The sequence below is a fragment of the Teleopsis dalmanni genome, chromosome 2 (genome assembly GCF_002237135.1).
Source record: "Teleopsis dalmanni isolate 2A chromosome 2, ASM223713v2, whole genome shotgun sequence".
Taxonomy (NCBI): Eukaryota; Metazoa; Arthropoda; class Insecta; order Diptera; family Diopsidae; genus Teleopsis; species Teleopsis dalmanni.
Genome location: NC_051847.1, coordinates 137999063 through 138015063, shown reverse-complemented (window position 1 = coordinate 138015063; position 16001 = coordinate 137999063). Strand labels below are relative to the sequence as shown.

General features: G+C 29.3%; 2 protein-coding genes across 3 annotated transcripts; both read left to right on the top strand.

Moving 5' to 3' along the window:
* Nucleotides 1-5303: 5303 nt before the first annotated feature.
* Nucleotides 5304-7158, top strand: LOC119686226. The gene is made up of 4 exons (XM_038100741.1): nucleotides 5304-5902; nucleotides 5961-6191; nucleotides 6253-6448; nucleotides 6567-7158. The coding sequence occupies exons 1-4, from the start codon at nucleotides 5380-5382 to the stop codon at nucleotides 7033-7035; spliced, it is 1419 nt and encodes a 472-aa protein (XP_037956669.1). The 5' UTR covers nucleotides 5304-5379; the 3' UTR covers nucleotides 7036-7158.
* A 2952-nt stretch (nucleotides 7159-10110) lies between these two features.
* LOC119681905 (protein SHQ1 homolog) lies at nucleotides 10111-15372 on the top strand. Of its 2 annotated transcripts, XM_038095209.1 has the most exons (6): nucleotides 10111-10296; nucleotides 10358-10578; nucleotides 10632-10926; nucleotides 10988-11171; nucleotides 13869-14001; nucleotides 14071-15372. In XM_038095209.1, exons 2-6 carry the CDS (start codon nucleotides 10397-10399, stop codon nucleotides 15113-15115), a joined length of 1839 nt encoding a protein of 612 aa, XP_037951137.1. In that variant the 5' UTR covers nucleotides 10111-10296; nucleotides 10358-10396; the 3' UTR covers nucleotides 15116-15372. The 2 variants fall into 2 exon arrangements, with proteins under 2 accessions (XP_037951137.1, XP_037951136.1); XM_038095208.1 differs by having other exon boundaries at nucleotides 10111-10578.
* The last annotated feature ends 629 nt before the right edge of the window (nucleotides 15373-16001 follow it).

The window sequence follows — 16001 nt, the reverse complement described above, 5'->3', positions numbered from 1 at the left end:
TGACTAACTCATATATCTAATCATAGTAATCATCCAATTACGTGTAAAAATGGCAGCTTACTTCATAAGTGGAATCGTTGAAATCCATTTAAGCTGACTGGCCTGTGAGAATATCATCAACAGTTGAATAAAATATGATTCACACATTTGAACAAAGTTTAAAAGTTTACTCTGAGTTAGTTAAAGTAATACATAGAGATTAACACCCTACGACCCTAGGTAACTCAACAGGAGATAGCCATTTTTTCGAACGTTGCTTAACATTGCTACTATTTAAGGTGAATAGATTTCTAAAACGTGAAAATCCTTTTGTTAAATTGTTATAAGACTTAATAAGTATAAAAAAAAATTTACAGTAAAAACATATCTGAAGTTACATTAATGTTCATTCTAGACTCTATTGGTAACTATATGTAAAGACTGCGAAAAGCTAGTGCTATTACAAATATAAATACATATAAACATAACTCATTTCAAATTTCATTATACTGGAGTTTTTGAAACACTTTGTTTATTTAGGAACAAGCTTAAACACTAAAAAGGACGTCAGCCTACAGATTCAACGGAGAATCACTCTTGCCAACAGATATTACTTTGGGCTAAGTAGGCAATTGAGAAATAAAGCCCTTTCTCGAGAAACAAAAATCTGTTCTGCTGTATTGTGCCGAAGTTTGGACAATTAACAACAGTGATGAGAAGCCGTTAGAAACATTGGAGAGAAAAATTCTTCAGAAGATCTATGGTCTCTAACGCGTTGACGACGAGTATCAAATTACATAGAACGATGAACTCGATCGGGCTGACTGGCGAAGGCTACTTAACGCAGCCCAGGAGTAAGTTAGGAGTTTTTGAAACCTAATCAGTTTTCATTTATAACACTCAAATATTTTGAGTTCTGTCAGATTAACTTTTATAGTTCAAGTATCTAAAGCACGATTAGGCTTTCATTTGATTTTTAACCTCTTTTGATCAGTTAGTGCATATTTCAACACAACTGGCCGACTGTGAATCGCACACATTATTCAGGAATAATGGTATCAAATGAAAACATATAAGAAATACAGTTTATTTAAAATTTAAGTTTGTGTCACAACACTTTTTAATTTTCTCTATGATATAAATATTCTCTATGATCCTGAAGAACACTGTCATCCAATCTTATTCGTAATGAAATTCCTTCTTTATATGTCTTATTATTGGTTCACTTTCTATTAGTTCATTAATTTCGTTTTATATTGCTTCAAATATCTTTAAAATTATTTTTATAAGTAGTTAATATATCAGTTTAAATAATACTAAACTACTTCTATATAGAAATTTTTTATCTGTTTATACATTTACTTAATATATAATATGAAACGGTAAAATTAGATTTTGTAAGGTTTTGTAAGATGCTACGGCGAAAAAGGTGTTTGAAGCAGTAGTTGGCGGAAGAAGACGTAGAGGTAGACCGTGTCTCCGGTGGATTGATCAAGTTGAAGGAGCACTAACTGGACTGATATACGAGACTGGAGAAGGCGCGCACGCAGCAGAGGCGCCTGGGGAGACATGCCGCGTCAGGCTGAAACTCGGTAACGGGTTGCAATGGCCAAATAAGTAAGTAAGTAAGTTGTCATTTCAATTCTTAATTTATAGTACGTTTTATTTTTCTTAAACTCAAAAATTTGATCCAAAATATTGGATACTATTTAGGGCCCCATAAATCATGATATCCTTTTACCTTTGAAATGACAGAATATAGTTCATTTTGACAATTTTGTTCTCCTGCTCCCGCTTCATAAAAATTGGACAAAGAAATTTCTCTTATTCTTCCTACACTTTAACTTAAATATTCCTCAGACGAATGCAATTCTTAACCTTTATTTACCATTCCTTCTGTTATCTACACTTCAAAAAGAAAATCATTTCTAAACTTTACTGTTACTTAAACAATAACACAATTTCTCCATGGCTGGTACTTTATTGGTCATATGGGCGTGACCACCAATCAAAGTCGTTCACGGCGCTGAATGTAAGCAATAATCAAAGTGATAACAATTTGTAAACAATTAAAATGATTTGATTAGACTTTTGCTATGTGAAAGCAAACATTACTGAGCTTCTGAATAAATAATATTAAAGAGAAAAAACGAAAATCAGAAAAAAAAAATTAAATAAAAAGCAATTCGATGACGATTTTATTTGTCGTTATGACATTTGAGGTAAACAAAATGTCATCCAACTGAAATATCTGCTGATTTACTGAGTGTTCAAGTGGTAATGGCAGAGATATTGTAGAGGGGACATAAGCAATTTATTTTTGCTACTTAATTGAACTAATATAAATTGTAATACCAATTTTGTTAAAGTTGATTCAGATCATATAAAATAATGTTGGCAAAAATTAATGTAAATGACGAATAAAAATATAAAAAAGATAATACAAAAATCTAACACAAATAAAAAGATGAAAATTGCTATGAAAACGATTATACCTCCCTTACGGGTTTTTTCTCATCTAGACTTAGAAGTCACTATATCTGCGATATGAGGAACAAGTAATTCACATAAATCGTCAATTCAAGTAAAAGTAATAATTTTAGTTTCCATTGGTTTATACCTATTTCAATATTTATTTTTTGTATTAATATTATATGAAATGTAGAAATGAATTTATAAAATCTTCTTATTCTTATTTAACATCAGTTAGTATACTCATCAGTTTGATAACTGTTCCTCTTCATATTCATTAACCTTAAATAGATCTATATAATCTATATAAATCTTAAAACATAAATCTCACTTAATTACTTAATTTAAATAATCACTTTAGTTCATCCATTTTAATTATTACATGCCTTCGTATGACTTTTTCACTTTTTCATGTATTATTCTAATTTTTCAACCTATTTCCCACTAATACATCTTCACCAACTTTGTCTTCTTCAACTATTTTATCTTGCTTATCACGCCATCGTTTGTTTCGTTTTGTGGATTCCTCTTCCTTTACTTATTTTACTTATTTTGTTTCTTTGCTTGAACCTTTTCAATTTCCTTTTTTTGTAAGTATTTATCTTTCTTTCTTTTCTCATTATCTAAAGCGAGTCTTTCCTTTCTCTTCTAACATATCCCATGTTTACGTCTTGCTTAAGTTTTGCTAATTATTTTTCTGACTCATTCTTCTTCTTCTACGTCAACTACACCAATAAAATTATCATTAAACTAATTCTCTTTAAAATTGTTTTTCTAGTTATTCATATTTCACTTCTCGATTTTCTTCAGTTGACACATCATTTTGTAACTCGTATTCTTTTTTGTTATTTAAAAACAATTCTTCATTATTATTTTTATAGTATCTTTACTAGATATGCTTTTTTGTCTGCCATTGATTCCACTTTGCTCCTCTTCTATTTTTTTCATTGTATTCTCCATTATGTCACTTTTTATTTTCTTCTAGTTATTTTAATTCTCCATACTTCGTATGATTTGAAAAATTCATCCATCTCATTACTTCCACCAATATCTAAATCTAAACACAGTCTACGTATATTACATTATTCATATTATTATCGTTCTTTAAACTTTTACTATTGTCCATTTTAAAGTTGACCATAAAGATTACTTTTTGTTAAATATGTTTTCTCCATTATTTTAATTATCGCTTCTGCTTCTGAGGTCATCTTTTCAGTCTTTTACTTAGCTGACTACTATATTCTCTACTACATCCTCTTAACTTTTCATAAATCTTCGAGTTCGCTTTCAACCCTATCATTTTTGTTTATTGATACAATACAATATATGATCTTAAATCATACTATATTCTAACTCTCTGTTAATCTCGCTTAGCAAACCAACCTCTGCTGTGCCCATAATCTTATTAAATATTAGCAGCCATAAGAAAATAATTCTGGATACATACCTGGTTTGGATGTGGTTCGTTGTTTGTTTCTTTCAGTTTCTCCTTATTGTGACTAGCGCTTTAATGTTTCATAATTAATACACTAATATATTTAAAATATTTAAAATACCTTAAATAGTTTCTCTTTCGTTAAGTGCATTTACCTTTTTGAATGTTAACCGATATAATTATAATCTTAGTCTTTACAAGTTAATCGGCGGTGTTATGGGTTTATTGTTCTGCAATATTCTGTTTTCATCATCATGTGTTCTTTCCTCTTCTTTCTTCAATAATATTTTATTAAGATCACAACTCAAGCCATAAAGCTATTCGCGAAAATTGACAGGCTGCCACACTTAGCACTATCTTATCTCAGATTAATCACTAGCCGCACGGGGCGGTACGCAGATCTTAGATCAGTCATAGAATAATCACAAGGCATACCCTTCAGTGAGAACGATGGGATTCTGTAGAAAACCCCAGTTATCAAAAAGTAAAAGTACCTAGATGCACTAACTCGGAAAAGGCACAACATAAGAGAGATCTCAGGACATCTTCACATGTGATCGAAGTATTAAATTTTTTGTTGTTAAATTTTTTTTTGTTTGTATAGTACTTTAAACTTGTGACGTAATAAGTTCATTGATCGTAAAAATTATATTTTGGACCTTTTGGCAAAAATTATGGTCACTTAATAATAATTCAGCCCGATAGTTAAGATTATGGTTATGGTAATAGATCATGCATAAATAAAAAAACTCATAATCTAGATACCTGCAAGCGACAATGAGAAAGCCAAAATTATTCTTACAAGTAGAAGCATATCTTCGACCTTATAAGGATGGGACAAAATGATGTCTGATAATGACAACATCAGTTTTTTTAATATAATAGATTATGATATATATGCATCCCTACAGCGTCCGCCAGTATTCTGAAGTGGTCACTAACTTTCATTATTTGTTACACGGTAATATTCGCATTTATTAGTGCATTCCACTTCCTGACTGTCGAAATAAATCTTCAACTAGCGAATAATAGACTTACTTGAATTAAAAATAGGGGCTTATGTCTCAAAATCTTGTAGCCCGATGCGTTCAATTGTTTCTCTGACATTCTTTCATTTATTTATTTATTTGTTCATTTGGTTTTCATATAGGTATACGAGTACAGTAAATTTATTGATATATAATATATATATATATATTAAATTACAACAATCAAGGCACTGATTCTCAGTGCTTAAAATATTATTTACAATGTTAAATCGAAACAAAAAATAAAAAAAATACTAGAAGTCTGTGGATGGATTATAAAAAGATTATGTACAGTAAAAATTTGTTCTATAACTCATTGAAAATTCTTGTCAGAGTTCAAAATAAATTTATAATCATCTGATTCCAAAACTATGAATTATATGTACAAAAAAAAATATTTTTTTTATTAGTTTTTACTTCTACTAAATAAATTTTACACCATATATTAATTGCTCAAAGAGCAAAATGCCCAAGCAGCCAACGCGTGAAAAAAAAGTTCGGAAAAACCCAATTCTTCCCGATTGGGACGAACTTCGTAAGCAAGTTGTGCCGTACACCTTCGTCGAAGCAAGACGCTTAAAAATTGACATATACGATGCACTAACTCAAGAACTCTACGAAAATGGATCAGTTATGGGAGGACTATTACTTTCATGCCTTATAATGAAAGAACAAAAATTATACGAAGGTCAAGCCATACACCTACGTTTCAAAGATAAACGGAAGTTCCTCATTGAATTTTTCTTTAATCTTAGAGATGGTGAGGGTGCGCTTGCAACTGACAGAGAGAAAGGAATGGAAGTATGTGCCAGAAATATGTATCGTATCATCAAACTTTTTGAAGCAAATTTGAGAAGCTATGAGTGGGCCTTTAGTGATGTATTGTCGTACGCTTTCAAAATGTGCTTGCCATTTGATGGCAAAATGAAAAACCACGAAAATTTAGTACGTGTTTTTTATAAATTCGGAAGATATTTCGGAGAAAAATGTGAGTAACCAAAATTGTGAATTTTTATGGCTTGTCAATGCTTCAATACAATCTCTAGGTGTTCATATGGACTTTTGCTCGACTGTTTTGGAAAGAGCGCAAGTTATTTGCCGTGGTGAAGATTGGCTTTCGGATGAGATAATCAATGTAGAGTTTGACATATTTTGTAGTCTACATAAGGATGTGGCTTATGCTACCGCAAATCTATTAATTTCACTGGGTAGGCAAACGGAAGACGCTGTTGAAGCCACTAGTTATGGTGCTAAAGCAGTTAGCGCTATATCAGAGAGTAAATCATCTAACATATAAAAATTGAAATATAAATAATTATATTAATTAATTTTTGTTAGTTGGTAGATACATGCATAAGGCACAATATTGTCGTACTACACTTGATTACGTTGACATACTAACAAATCACAACTACCTCGATGATGCTTTAGCTTCACTAAGCAGAATAGAGAACGACGTTAGATATTTTAGTGATCTGGAATTCGATATTTTGTGGGCACGGTTCAATTACGAAAAAGGCAGAGTTTACACGTAGTAGGTGTTGCACATATATTTTTTATTTATATTACCCTTATCATTATGGTCACTGAAACTTCTTCACTGAAACTTTTTAATGTTGATTTTGTTTTTACATTTTGTCTGTCACATAAAGTAAAAACATTTCCGAACTGGCATTGAAAACACTACACATTGGACTGGAGAAGGCTCATGAATTAAATTTAAATGATTTGGAAATTAAAGGACTTAAATTAGTGGGTGAAAATTATGGGTATTTGCAGGACTGGAGACGAGCCAGACAAACATTTGATAGAGCACGTACTTTAGCCAATGAGATCGGTGATACTTACAGCAAAACCTTAATGTATTTCTTATCAGCAAATTTAATAAAACAGCAATTTATGGCTCATTCTAAACTTCTAGTGAAGAGCCGTCGTAGATATAATCCAATAGCTTTTCATATATTCACCGAATGGAAATTTAAATCAATTTCTTTCTGGCATTACTACAGTGTAAATGATTTGAAAGAATTAATGGGTAATAGTGATTGCATAATTGATGAAACAAGGATCTACAGAAGGCTGAGGCGTACCTTATCATCTAGGGGCACTAAATCATACTAAAATTGAAATTTCATTCATATTTTTATAAAGTTAATTGTTTAATGTAGAAACAATAGAAATTTTATTTTTGCTTTAGAGATTTCTCATAAAGACAAACCAAAGTTAAAGATTAAAAATTATGTTAAAAACTTAATATATTCTTTTTAATGATTAGTTCAAAAAAAAATAAAGTTTAAGACTACAATATCGCTTACCGAATTTACTGAATTCATATTATATAAATTATGAATTAATTATGAATTTACAAATTTTTATAAATATTCACACTCATTATATAACAACCCATCAAAAAAAAAAGTTCCTTTTCAATGCATCGACTTATTTCAGTTTCAGTGCTTATCGCTGTCTGTAATTGTTATGTTACTTGTTTTTAATATAATATGGCATTTACACTGGCCTCAATATGTAATTTAATTTATATTTAATTTTTTGTGTGATATATTATTAAGTTAAGTTTATAAAAGTTCCATCAGCTGCACAAATGAGCTCATTTTAATGTGAACGTTCACTCATTAATAAAAATTATGAAGTGCCTAAATGAGACAGTGTGAATGTATTACTAATTAACTTTAATTTGAGTTCATATTTTAAAAATGTGAACAAATGTGTAACAAAGTACTACCAACATGAAAATTCATGGTAGATACCATCTGAACACACCACACCTACGCATGCCCAATTATGTCTGTTCCTGTACGTACTTAAGTAAAAATTTACTTTAATTCTATTATTTCCGGTTTCGCACCTAAAATGCGCAGCTGATTTGAATTTCTGTAAATAATGATATTGCGAAAAATAATAAAAAAAAACAGTAAACATCATATATGTATTTACTTTGACAATCAGAAATAGTTGGTATCTCTAAGTCAACTCTACTGTTATCCAAATTATGCCTTTATCCTCCATATCACTACAAACCACTAATAAAGATACATAATACAAATCCATTATCATAAATAAGATTGAAGATTTTATGCTATTAATAAAGTAAGGTATATATTATGTTCGTGTATGCGACATAATATTGTATTACCGATTACCAAAAACACAGTGAGCAGTTAATATAGAGTAAAAGTGCTCTGGTGCACTGACTCAACTTCCCTCAACATAATAATAAAACAAAACACATAGCAAATTCAAAAATCTTTACACTTCCATTCAAACTAAATGATCAGTAAAAATAAAAACATATGATTTACGACTTTTAATATAAGAGTGTTCTCGTACTTAGGGAGATATTAGGGCTACTAGTAGTAAAGCTCAAGTAAAATACAAGTAAAATTTACGCGAAAATTTGCTGGTGGAACGAACTTGTTACTCAAAGTTACAACGAATTGCTCGTGGAACAGACCTGTTATTTTAACCTTTTATTTTACTTGACTTTTACTCAAAAACGACGAGAACCGACTTGATATTTACAACAGCTGATTTATACCAGAAGTTGCCAAAATATGTATATATAATTATACGCACGTATTAGTGTTTGAGGTATGATATACAGCTTAAAATAAGTTAGCATGATTTTATGCTGATTTTTAGTTGTATTTCTTTACCATCAATGCTCCAATAAAACACATGGTGCGCGTCGCACTACAATGGAGCCAAATCTTAAAACTGATCTATTGTGAATGATTTTTGGAAGAAAATGGAAAACTATAGTCAGCTGTTTATTATTTACAACTGTTGCGAGTGTTTGTGAGTAAATTCAAATATTTTAACAAAGTACTTTTTTAAAAAAATTTGTGAATCTTGAATTTATTCACGATCTCGTATTGCCTATATGTATATATATACCATATATAAAACGTTTTTATAAAATTCAATAAATTCAAATTTGTTTGAATTATTTTTAACTGTCATATGATTACGGGTAAAGGCGGTGATGCCACATTATTAAACAGCATTAAACAGCAAAAGTGTTTTATTGAAGTATTCATGTCAAAAAAAAATATACCTATTACTGAATTATTGCAAGTATTATTAGATATAATTATTGAATCTGAGATATTAATAGAATAATGCTATGATAGCAGAATAAAAACTACAGTCTCTTTCTTTCATTTTGATTTCCTTTGCATTATTGAAAAATTTTGTTTTGTTTCCTCTAAGAAAGTTGTCTTCAGAACAGATAATTCCTCTGTGAAATGGTAAACAAAGTGCATTTACTGCATGTCAAAACATAGTAATTAAAACTATTTTATAAGAATTTCAAATACAACTTTTTTTATACCATGTAGGCAACAAAATTTAACAAACTGAGAGTAAATCAAGGTTAAATCCAGATTTAACAATCCAAAATGTAATTAGTTGATGTGAATAACAACAAATTCTTCAAATACTGAAAAACAGCGTTTTTTATAAATAATATTTTTCTTTAGGCATTTGTCGCTCTGAGCATTTGTGCCGATATGACTAGAGTTTCGATTTTTATATATTAACTATTAAAATAATTAATTGAATGTCATTAAACTCACAAGTACGGCCGTTTGCGAGTTCGAGTAAATTGAGGGAAATAGTAAATTATGTCGGTATAACAGCGAATGTTGGTATATACCAGAATTTCGACTAGTGTAAGTTAGATGAAAATTAAGTGATTTAAGTGTTACCATTGTGAAAGATGTTTAAATAAGATGTTTTTTAAATAAATTTTTTAAGATGTTTAAATAAATTTAAATAAATTTAAAAATTTTAACATAAAAATAATCAATGACTGCAATCAATAAGTGTAAATAATTGGAGTGCGCAATATTGCTAGGAAATTTCAATTTACTTTATCTTAATATACTCGAACTCGCACACGGCCTACCAATTTAATTGATTATATACTTCGATGTGTTTTAAGTTAAATTTTATATTATCATATTAAAGTCAAAAGTTGTGAATACGTGAAACCAAAATCGTATGGAAACTGAATGCATGGTAATAAATTTCACATTCTCTACAAAAAATAATTGTGTGGAATATTATGAAATATAATTTTTTTAAAATACTAAATTTTTATTAAATAAAATATTATATTTGAATGGTAAATCTTTTATGTGAAATAAATTTTTTTATAAAAAAAAATTGGTTTTATATTATTTCAAATAAATTTTATTCGATTCAGTTAACCCATCGGAATTGTTCTATGCAATGTTGTGAGTCGTTTTTTAGCTGCATGCTCTAAAATCCACTATGTTAGTGCAAAATTGAGAGAGAAAGAGCAATTGGCTATAGCGGCAAATTTGACATTTTTGCATTTGTTACCATATCTGTCAACACGTGAGATTTCATTAAAATTCCGAAGAAAATATATTTTCATTGTTCTTATGTTACTCCTAAGGAATTGTTCAAAATAGATTTGATTACATTGTAATACGTAATGGCTTCCGAAACATTTTGCTTGCTTGAATATAAGGATACTGATAATTGTTGTGAAGTGAAGCTTGTGCTGCCGCAAAGTTGTGAAAGCTCTAAATATAAAAAAATAGATAATGTCTGCAATTTGGACATGTACGGCCATAAACAATATATATTAATACATGTGGATACACAGCTATTCAAGTAAATTTTTCAATTATACATCAATTAATTATAATATATTGCTGTTATTTTAGAGTGGTGGCTCCACGTCTTTTCAACCTCGAGAACCTAACGAATATTGTCATTTACTTCAACACTTTGGAGCAAAAGTTAACCTTCACATTGCCGTGCTTAAAAGAAACCATTGTGAAAATTCGTGGCGTTCAAATTCATAAAGTATTTGAAGACGATTTTAATTTACTGAAATTTAAGTGTTTGACGAATTTGATCCAAATACAATTTGACAATTGCACTCAACTGAAGTCACCGGAGTCAAATTTTTATTACGGCTTTGCCAGCATGTACAACAACAATTTGAAAACTAGCGAAGTAAGAAACTAATAGAATATATATATTTAAATATCATAAATAATAATAATTTATTGCTTAGAGTGATTTAACTGCAGTTAGTTATGTGCACACACCATCATTGGTTAGTCCAATTAAACGCACTATCGATAGAGAAGTTCAAGAAATGAGTGATTTCTGCCCCGATCAGTATAAAGCCAATGCATTTGAATTATATGTTCCAGAAGGACATCCAGATCCAAAGCTTCACAAAACTGATTTCAATAGTAAGTTTAATGTAGAACGGTGCATTATTAACATATGTATATATATAAAGATATGAGAATTAGTCATACATTCAGTCAGTTTACTGAACTATATTATCGACAAAATGAATAGTATGCCTGCAGAAATTTTGTGAAGTTTACTAACAATTTAATTTGAGATCTAATAAGCTATAAATTTATAGCGCAAGATATATATACATATATATATATATATATATGTAATTGTTATATTAGTAAATGTTGCATTCTTACATACTTCCATTCTTAATGCTTTCAAATTTAACAAACCTTTTATAAACATTTATCTGAAAACAGCTTTATTATATGTTTATAATAGAGTTGTTTATATTAAAGCTTGTGCTCCATAAATTTGTATGTTTAATCTATGATTTGATAACAGTCATGAACTGTTGTGGGGGAAATCTGTTTTAGGTGCATTTTATATAATGCCGACAGCTTTATATAGTATGATATTTAGTTTGTATATTAAAAAAAATATGTTAGAACGAATAATCTGTTTAGTGAAGGTTAATTCTATTTTATTTTAGAATTTTGTACAAACTTAATATGGATTCCATTTTATAAAAAAATATTCTTATTTAACTCGATGAGTTTAATTTCAAAATTTTTGTATTTTACATTAATTCAATTGTAGTAATTGTTTTTAGGTTTAGTTTAATTAAATTTATTGCTTTTAATTTCCAATTACTTACTTTACTGTTTGAATTTGTTATTCTATTTCTTAAGCATGTTGTAAATTTTTGAAGTTAACTTTAGCTAACAAACCAGTATTATCATAGTATTGTGCAGTATATATATATAGTATATAGTCCAATATATGGTCAGTATTGTCATGTATCTTAATAATATTAAAAATTTAAATTTTTTTAATGCTGTGCTCTATTAATATGCTTCTTTGTTTTATTAAATAGACTTTCGCATCCATATTTATATGTATTTTATTTATATTTTTATTAATTATAATGCTAGTCGGTATATAGATGAATACATATTTAACTCTTTTTGTTTTAAACATACTCGTCGAATTTTTATAGAAGTTTTGGGAGTTATTCTATTTTAATCCGTTGTAACATATATCAATACATATATATATTGATATATTTATGTATACTACAATATACAAATATATATACATCCAGCTCAAAAAGTATCCGGATTTTGTAAATAAAACACACAAATTTAAATTTTATTCCAAATTTATTTTATCTCATTCAAAATATGCTCCTTCTGAAGCGATATACATATGCCAACGCTTAACCCAATCTTCCATACACTTTTCGTAGGCCCGTGCAGGTATGTTACTTCGTTCCTTCGACGAATTCTCTTTTACCGAATTACTCGACTCAAAACGCGAAGGGGCAATTTGAGTTTCAGGAATAGGAAAAAGTCACACGGCGCCAGATCTGGCGAATATGGTGCCTGAGCGATGACAGTGGTGCCGTGTTTGGTCAAAAAATCGCATACAACAAGAATTTTCCATAGTAAAAATCGCTAAATGCACTTGAGGTAGTCCCACATAAACAGCTGCTGTAAACAAACTAATTTACAGATGGCGCTCAAATTTGTACCATATGTCAAGAAAGGGTGTACCAACATAACAAACTTTATATATAAAGTTGGCACATATTTGCTATGTACATTATTAGATAATTGCCTAAAACTAGTAAGTACATATTAAACACACTTTTTCGATTTATAACATAACCTATACTGAAGTATATAACGGTTTGAAATATATTAAATGTGATAAAGCAAGTTGTAATGATTTTTTATCTTAAATATAAGTGATAAACACTAATTTGAGTAGAAAGTACTTCCGAAAGTAGAGAGAACAAAAGATTTTAATATGTCTTAACTACCACCAAAATTTGGCAGGAGGTGGTGGCATTTAAACTAATATCCAGGTTACTCAAGTTTCATCAAGCAAATAAGAAAAATGTTATATTTTTCTAACATAATATTGTATTCCTAGTATAAACACATATTTCAGATCTCGATTTCACACAGTGGTTTACAAATAAGGTTTTAGCCATACTATATACTTGCAGGTCATAATTATTTGTTAGTTGTTGATCCTGTCTCTTGATCTGATATTGTTATATGTGCTAATATAAGAAGTATAAATATTGATTGTAAGGTTACCAACAACATAAGCAATATCATTAGAGGAGTACAAGACCAGTACCTCGAGTAATCAACATTTAAAATCTAATATTTGGATCAAACACTATGTTTGAGTTGTTAGAAGTCGGACAAAGTTTTATCATGAAAGAAATTACAAAGGTGTATAGATTGGTTAGGAACAGCTAGGTAGAGGTAGAATACTTTCTTGTTTTCGAACAAGAATGGATTGCGGTTGAGTGGATCTTCGTCCTGTTACCATCCATCATGTTCTACGAACGACAATACCAGCAAGTACGTGTTTTGACATGTGTGCATTGTTAGAGATTGCATTTCATGGGTGTAAGAGAAATAATTGAATCTTGATATATATAAATTTTCTCTTATCATATCTATCGTCAAAATTTTATTTCATCAAAATCAATTATAAATTTAACTTCGTTTTTTAAAAAGAAGATCACTACTATGTGGATTATACTAACATGTAGAACATAATTTTATGCTAAAGTGAAAAATTTCAATGTAATAATTGTACAATTTGTGTGATATTTTAAGAAACTCCCTTATCTAAGGAGGAAACCATTGCCATATGTGATATATACGAAACTCCACTTCCTCTAATAACAAATTCCACAGAAGTTGATTGTGGTTTGATAAGCATTTTATTGGCCATTTGTTATGATGTACGGTAAGTATTTCTGTTTTATTCATTTCTAAATAAAATAAGTATAAATGTTGACGTTATTTCTTTTTTTAGTATCACTGCAGATGATCCAACATGTGATAGTGCACGTACCCGCTCTATCTTAGCTCCAGTATTATGCTACTTCGAACCGTTTTATTCGATGAAAGATGTTGTCGTTAGTTTTTTACGCCGCACACTCATATATACATATTACAGAAATTATGAATTGAGTCGCATGTGCCTAAATGATGCCGTTGATGCCATAACGAAGAAACCAAGTTGGATATTAGCACAACTGATAGTGACACACAATTTGTTTTTGGAAGACATAGATAGTCGCGATATATATAATTTATATTACATGCGTCATTATATAAATTATTTGAATGATAAAATTAAAACGAATAACAGTGATTATTTCTATGTTTTATCAAGAAATTTGAAAAACGTTGTGGTTGGTTTGTCCATGAAAATGTTAGGGCTAGATTTAATCGATTTGGAACTTCAAATTGTAAATGAATTAATGAAGGATTTTGAATTTGGCAGTCGAAATAATAGTGAAGAACGAAATCAAGTGGAAGAACAACATTTAAGCTTATCACATAACAGTATTACAGATGATGAAATTGAAGATAACGATGATGATGATGAAGATGATGATGATGATGATGACGATGATGAAGAAGACGATGAAGACAATACTTTTACAGACGATGAGACCGATATAGAACATGAAGTTGCTGAAGAAGAAATTGAAGATGAGGCTGAAGGTGAAGCTGATACTGAAGATGATGCTGACGGTGAGGGTGATGTTGATGGTGAAGACGAAGAAGACACTGAAGAGGCTGAGGAAGCCGAAGACGAAGACGACGAAAATGTTGACTCTATTGTAGATGTTGAAGATGATGATGATGATCTAGGTATTGAGGAAGAAGAGGAAAGCGATGAAGAATATTTAGACCTTACCGATTATGTTAGCAGCACCGACGATGATAATAACAACCCGGACAGTGCTGAAACACACATAAGAAATTACCAAGTTAAGGGTTTAACAGAGGCAAAACAAAAAAAAATGGATGGCAATCAAAAAAATTCAGATTCTTCAAATAATAAGTGATAATAGCTAAATATACAGGTTCATATTTACAAATAAGGCTGTTATTGAAAAATTTCTAAAATATTACAATTATTTCTAGTATGTTTTTTTTATAAAGAATTGTATATATTGTATACATAAATTTGAATTAGAGTATTGGAATTATAATGTTTAGTGATTATTTTTTTTTTGTGTTGTTGAACATCACACCTGAAAATTCTATCAAATTGTGAAATGCTTCTGTTATAAGTTTAGTGAAGTATATTTTCGAGATACTTTTTGTTTGTAATAATAAAAAAAATTTGGAACAATAAATTCAAATTTAATATTAAATTAAATCAAGAAATTTAACAATTAATGTTAACAATTTTGATAAGTGTTGATTATGTATCGTTTTTTGTACTAAACAGTTATGCTAATTATGTATTGTGCTGAATATTTGTGCTAAATAATAAGATATGAGATGAAAACTACTACCTCAAAAAGTTTCGGTATAAAGTATATATCGATTATATTTTTGACTAATATGCATCGAGTAAATATTTTAGTTAAATAAGTAAACATTTACTGCTAAGAGTAGTTAAATATTAAATTTATTAAACTATAGTTTAATAAAAAATATTTATTAAGCTTATAACGAACATGAAAATGAAAAAAATGAAGAGAAATAAACGCATTTTTGTTTTAAAAGTTATTTTTTATTATTTATTTAAATAAGTTTAATATTTATACATAATTTAAACATAAGCATTCAGAGCAATTGTTATTTATATTGAGAATATAAGAAAAAAATCATTTCTCGTCCTAAGACGAATTTTTTTATAGTATGTATATATTTTTTATTTACAAGTTAATTAAATTTTCTGCCTGCCTTGTGTAAAAGTGTGTAAAATGCTAGAGTGGTTCT

What these genes read in the sequence shown, in the direction of transcription:
- LOC119686226 (XM_038100741.1), top strand. Translation starts at nt 5,380, where the DNA reads ATGCCCAAGCAGCCAACGCGTGAAAAAAAAGTTCGGAAAAACCCAATT. An exon ending in AGTTAGCGCTATATCAGAGA is followed by an intron (nt 6,192 to 6,252) that starts GTAAATCATCTA and finishes AATTTTTGTTAG; the next exon opens with TTGGTAGATACATGCATAAG. An exon ending in AAAGGCAGAGTTTACACGTA is followed by an intron (nt 6,449 to 6,566) that starts GTAGGTGTTGCA and finishes TGTCACATAAAG; the next exon opens with TAAAAACATTTCCGAACTGG.
- LOC119681905 (XM_038095209.1), top strand. Translation starts at nt 10,397, where the DNA reads ATGGCTTCCGAAACATTTTGCTTGCTTGAATATAAGGATACTGATAAT. An exon ending in TCACAAAACTGATTTCAATA is followed by an intron (nt 11,172 to 13,868) that starts GTAAGTTTAATG and finishes TGATATTTTAAG; the next exon opens with AAACTCCCTTATCTAAGGAG. An exon ending in GCCATTTGTTATGATGTACG is followed by an intron (nt 14,002 to 14,070) that starts GTAAGTATTTCT and finishes TTCTTTTTTTAG; the next exon opens with TATCACTGCAGATGATCCAA.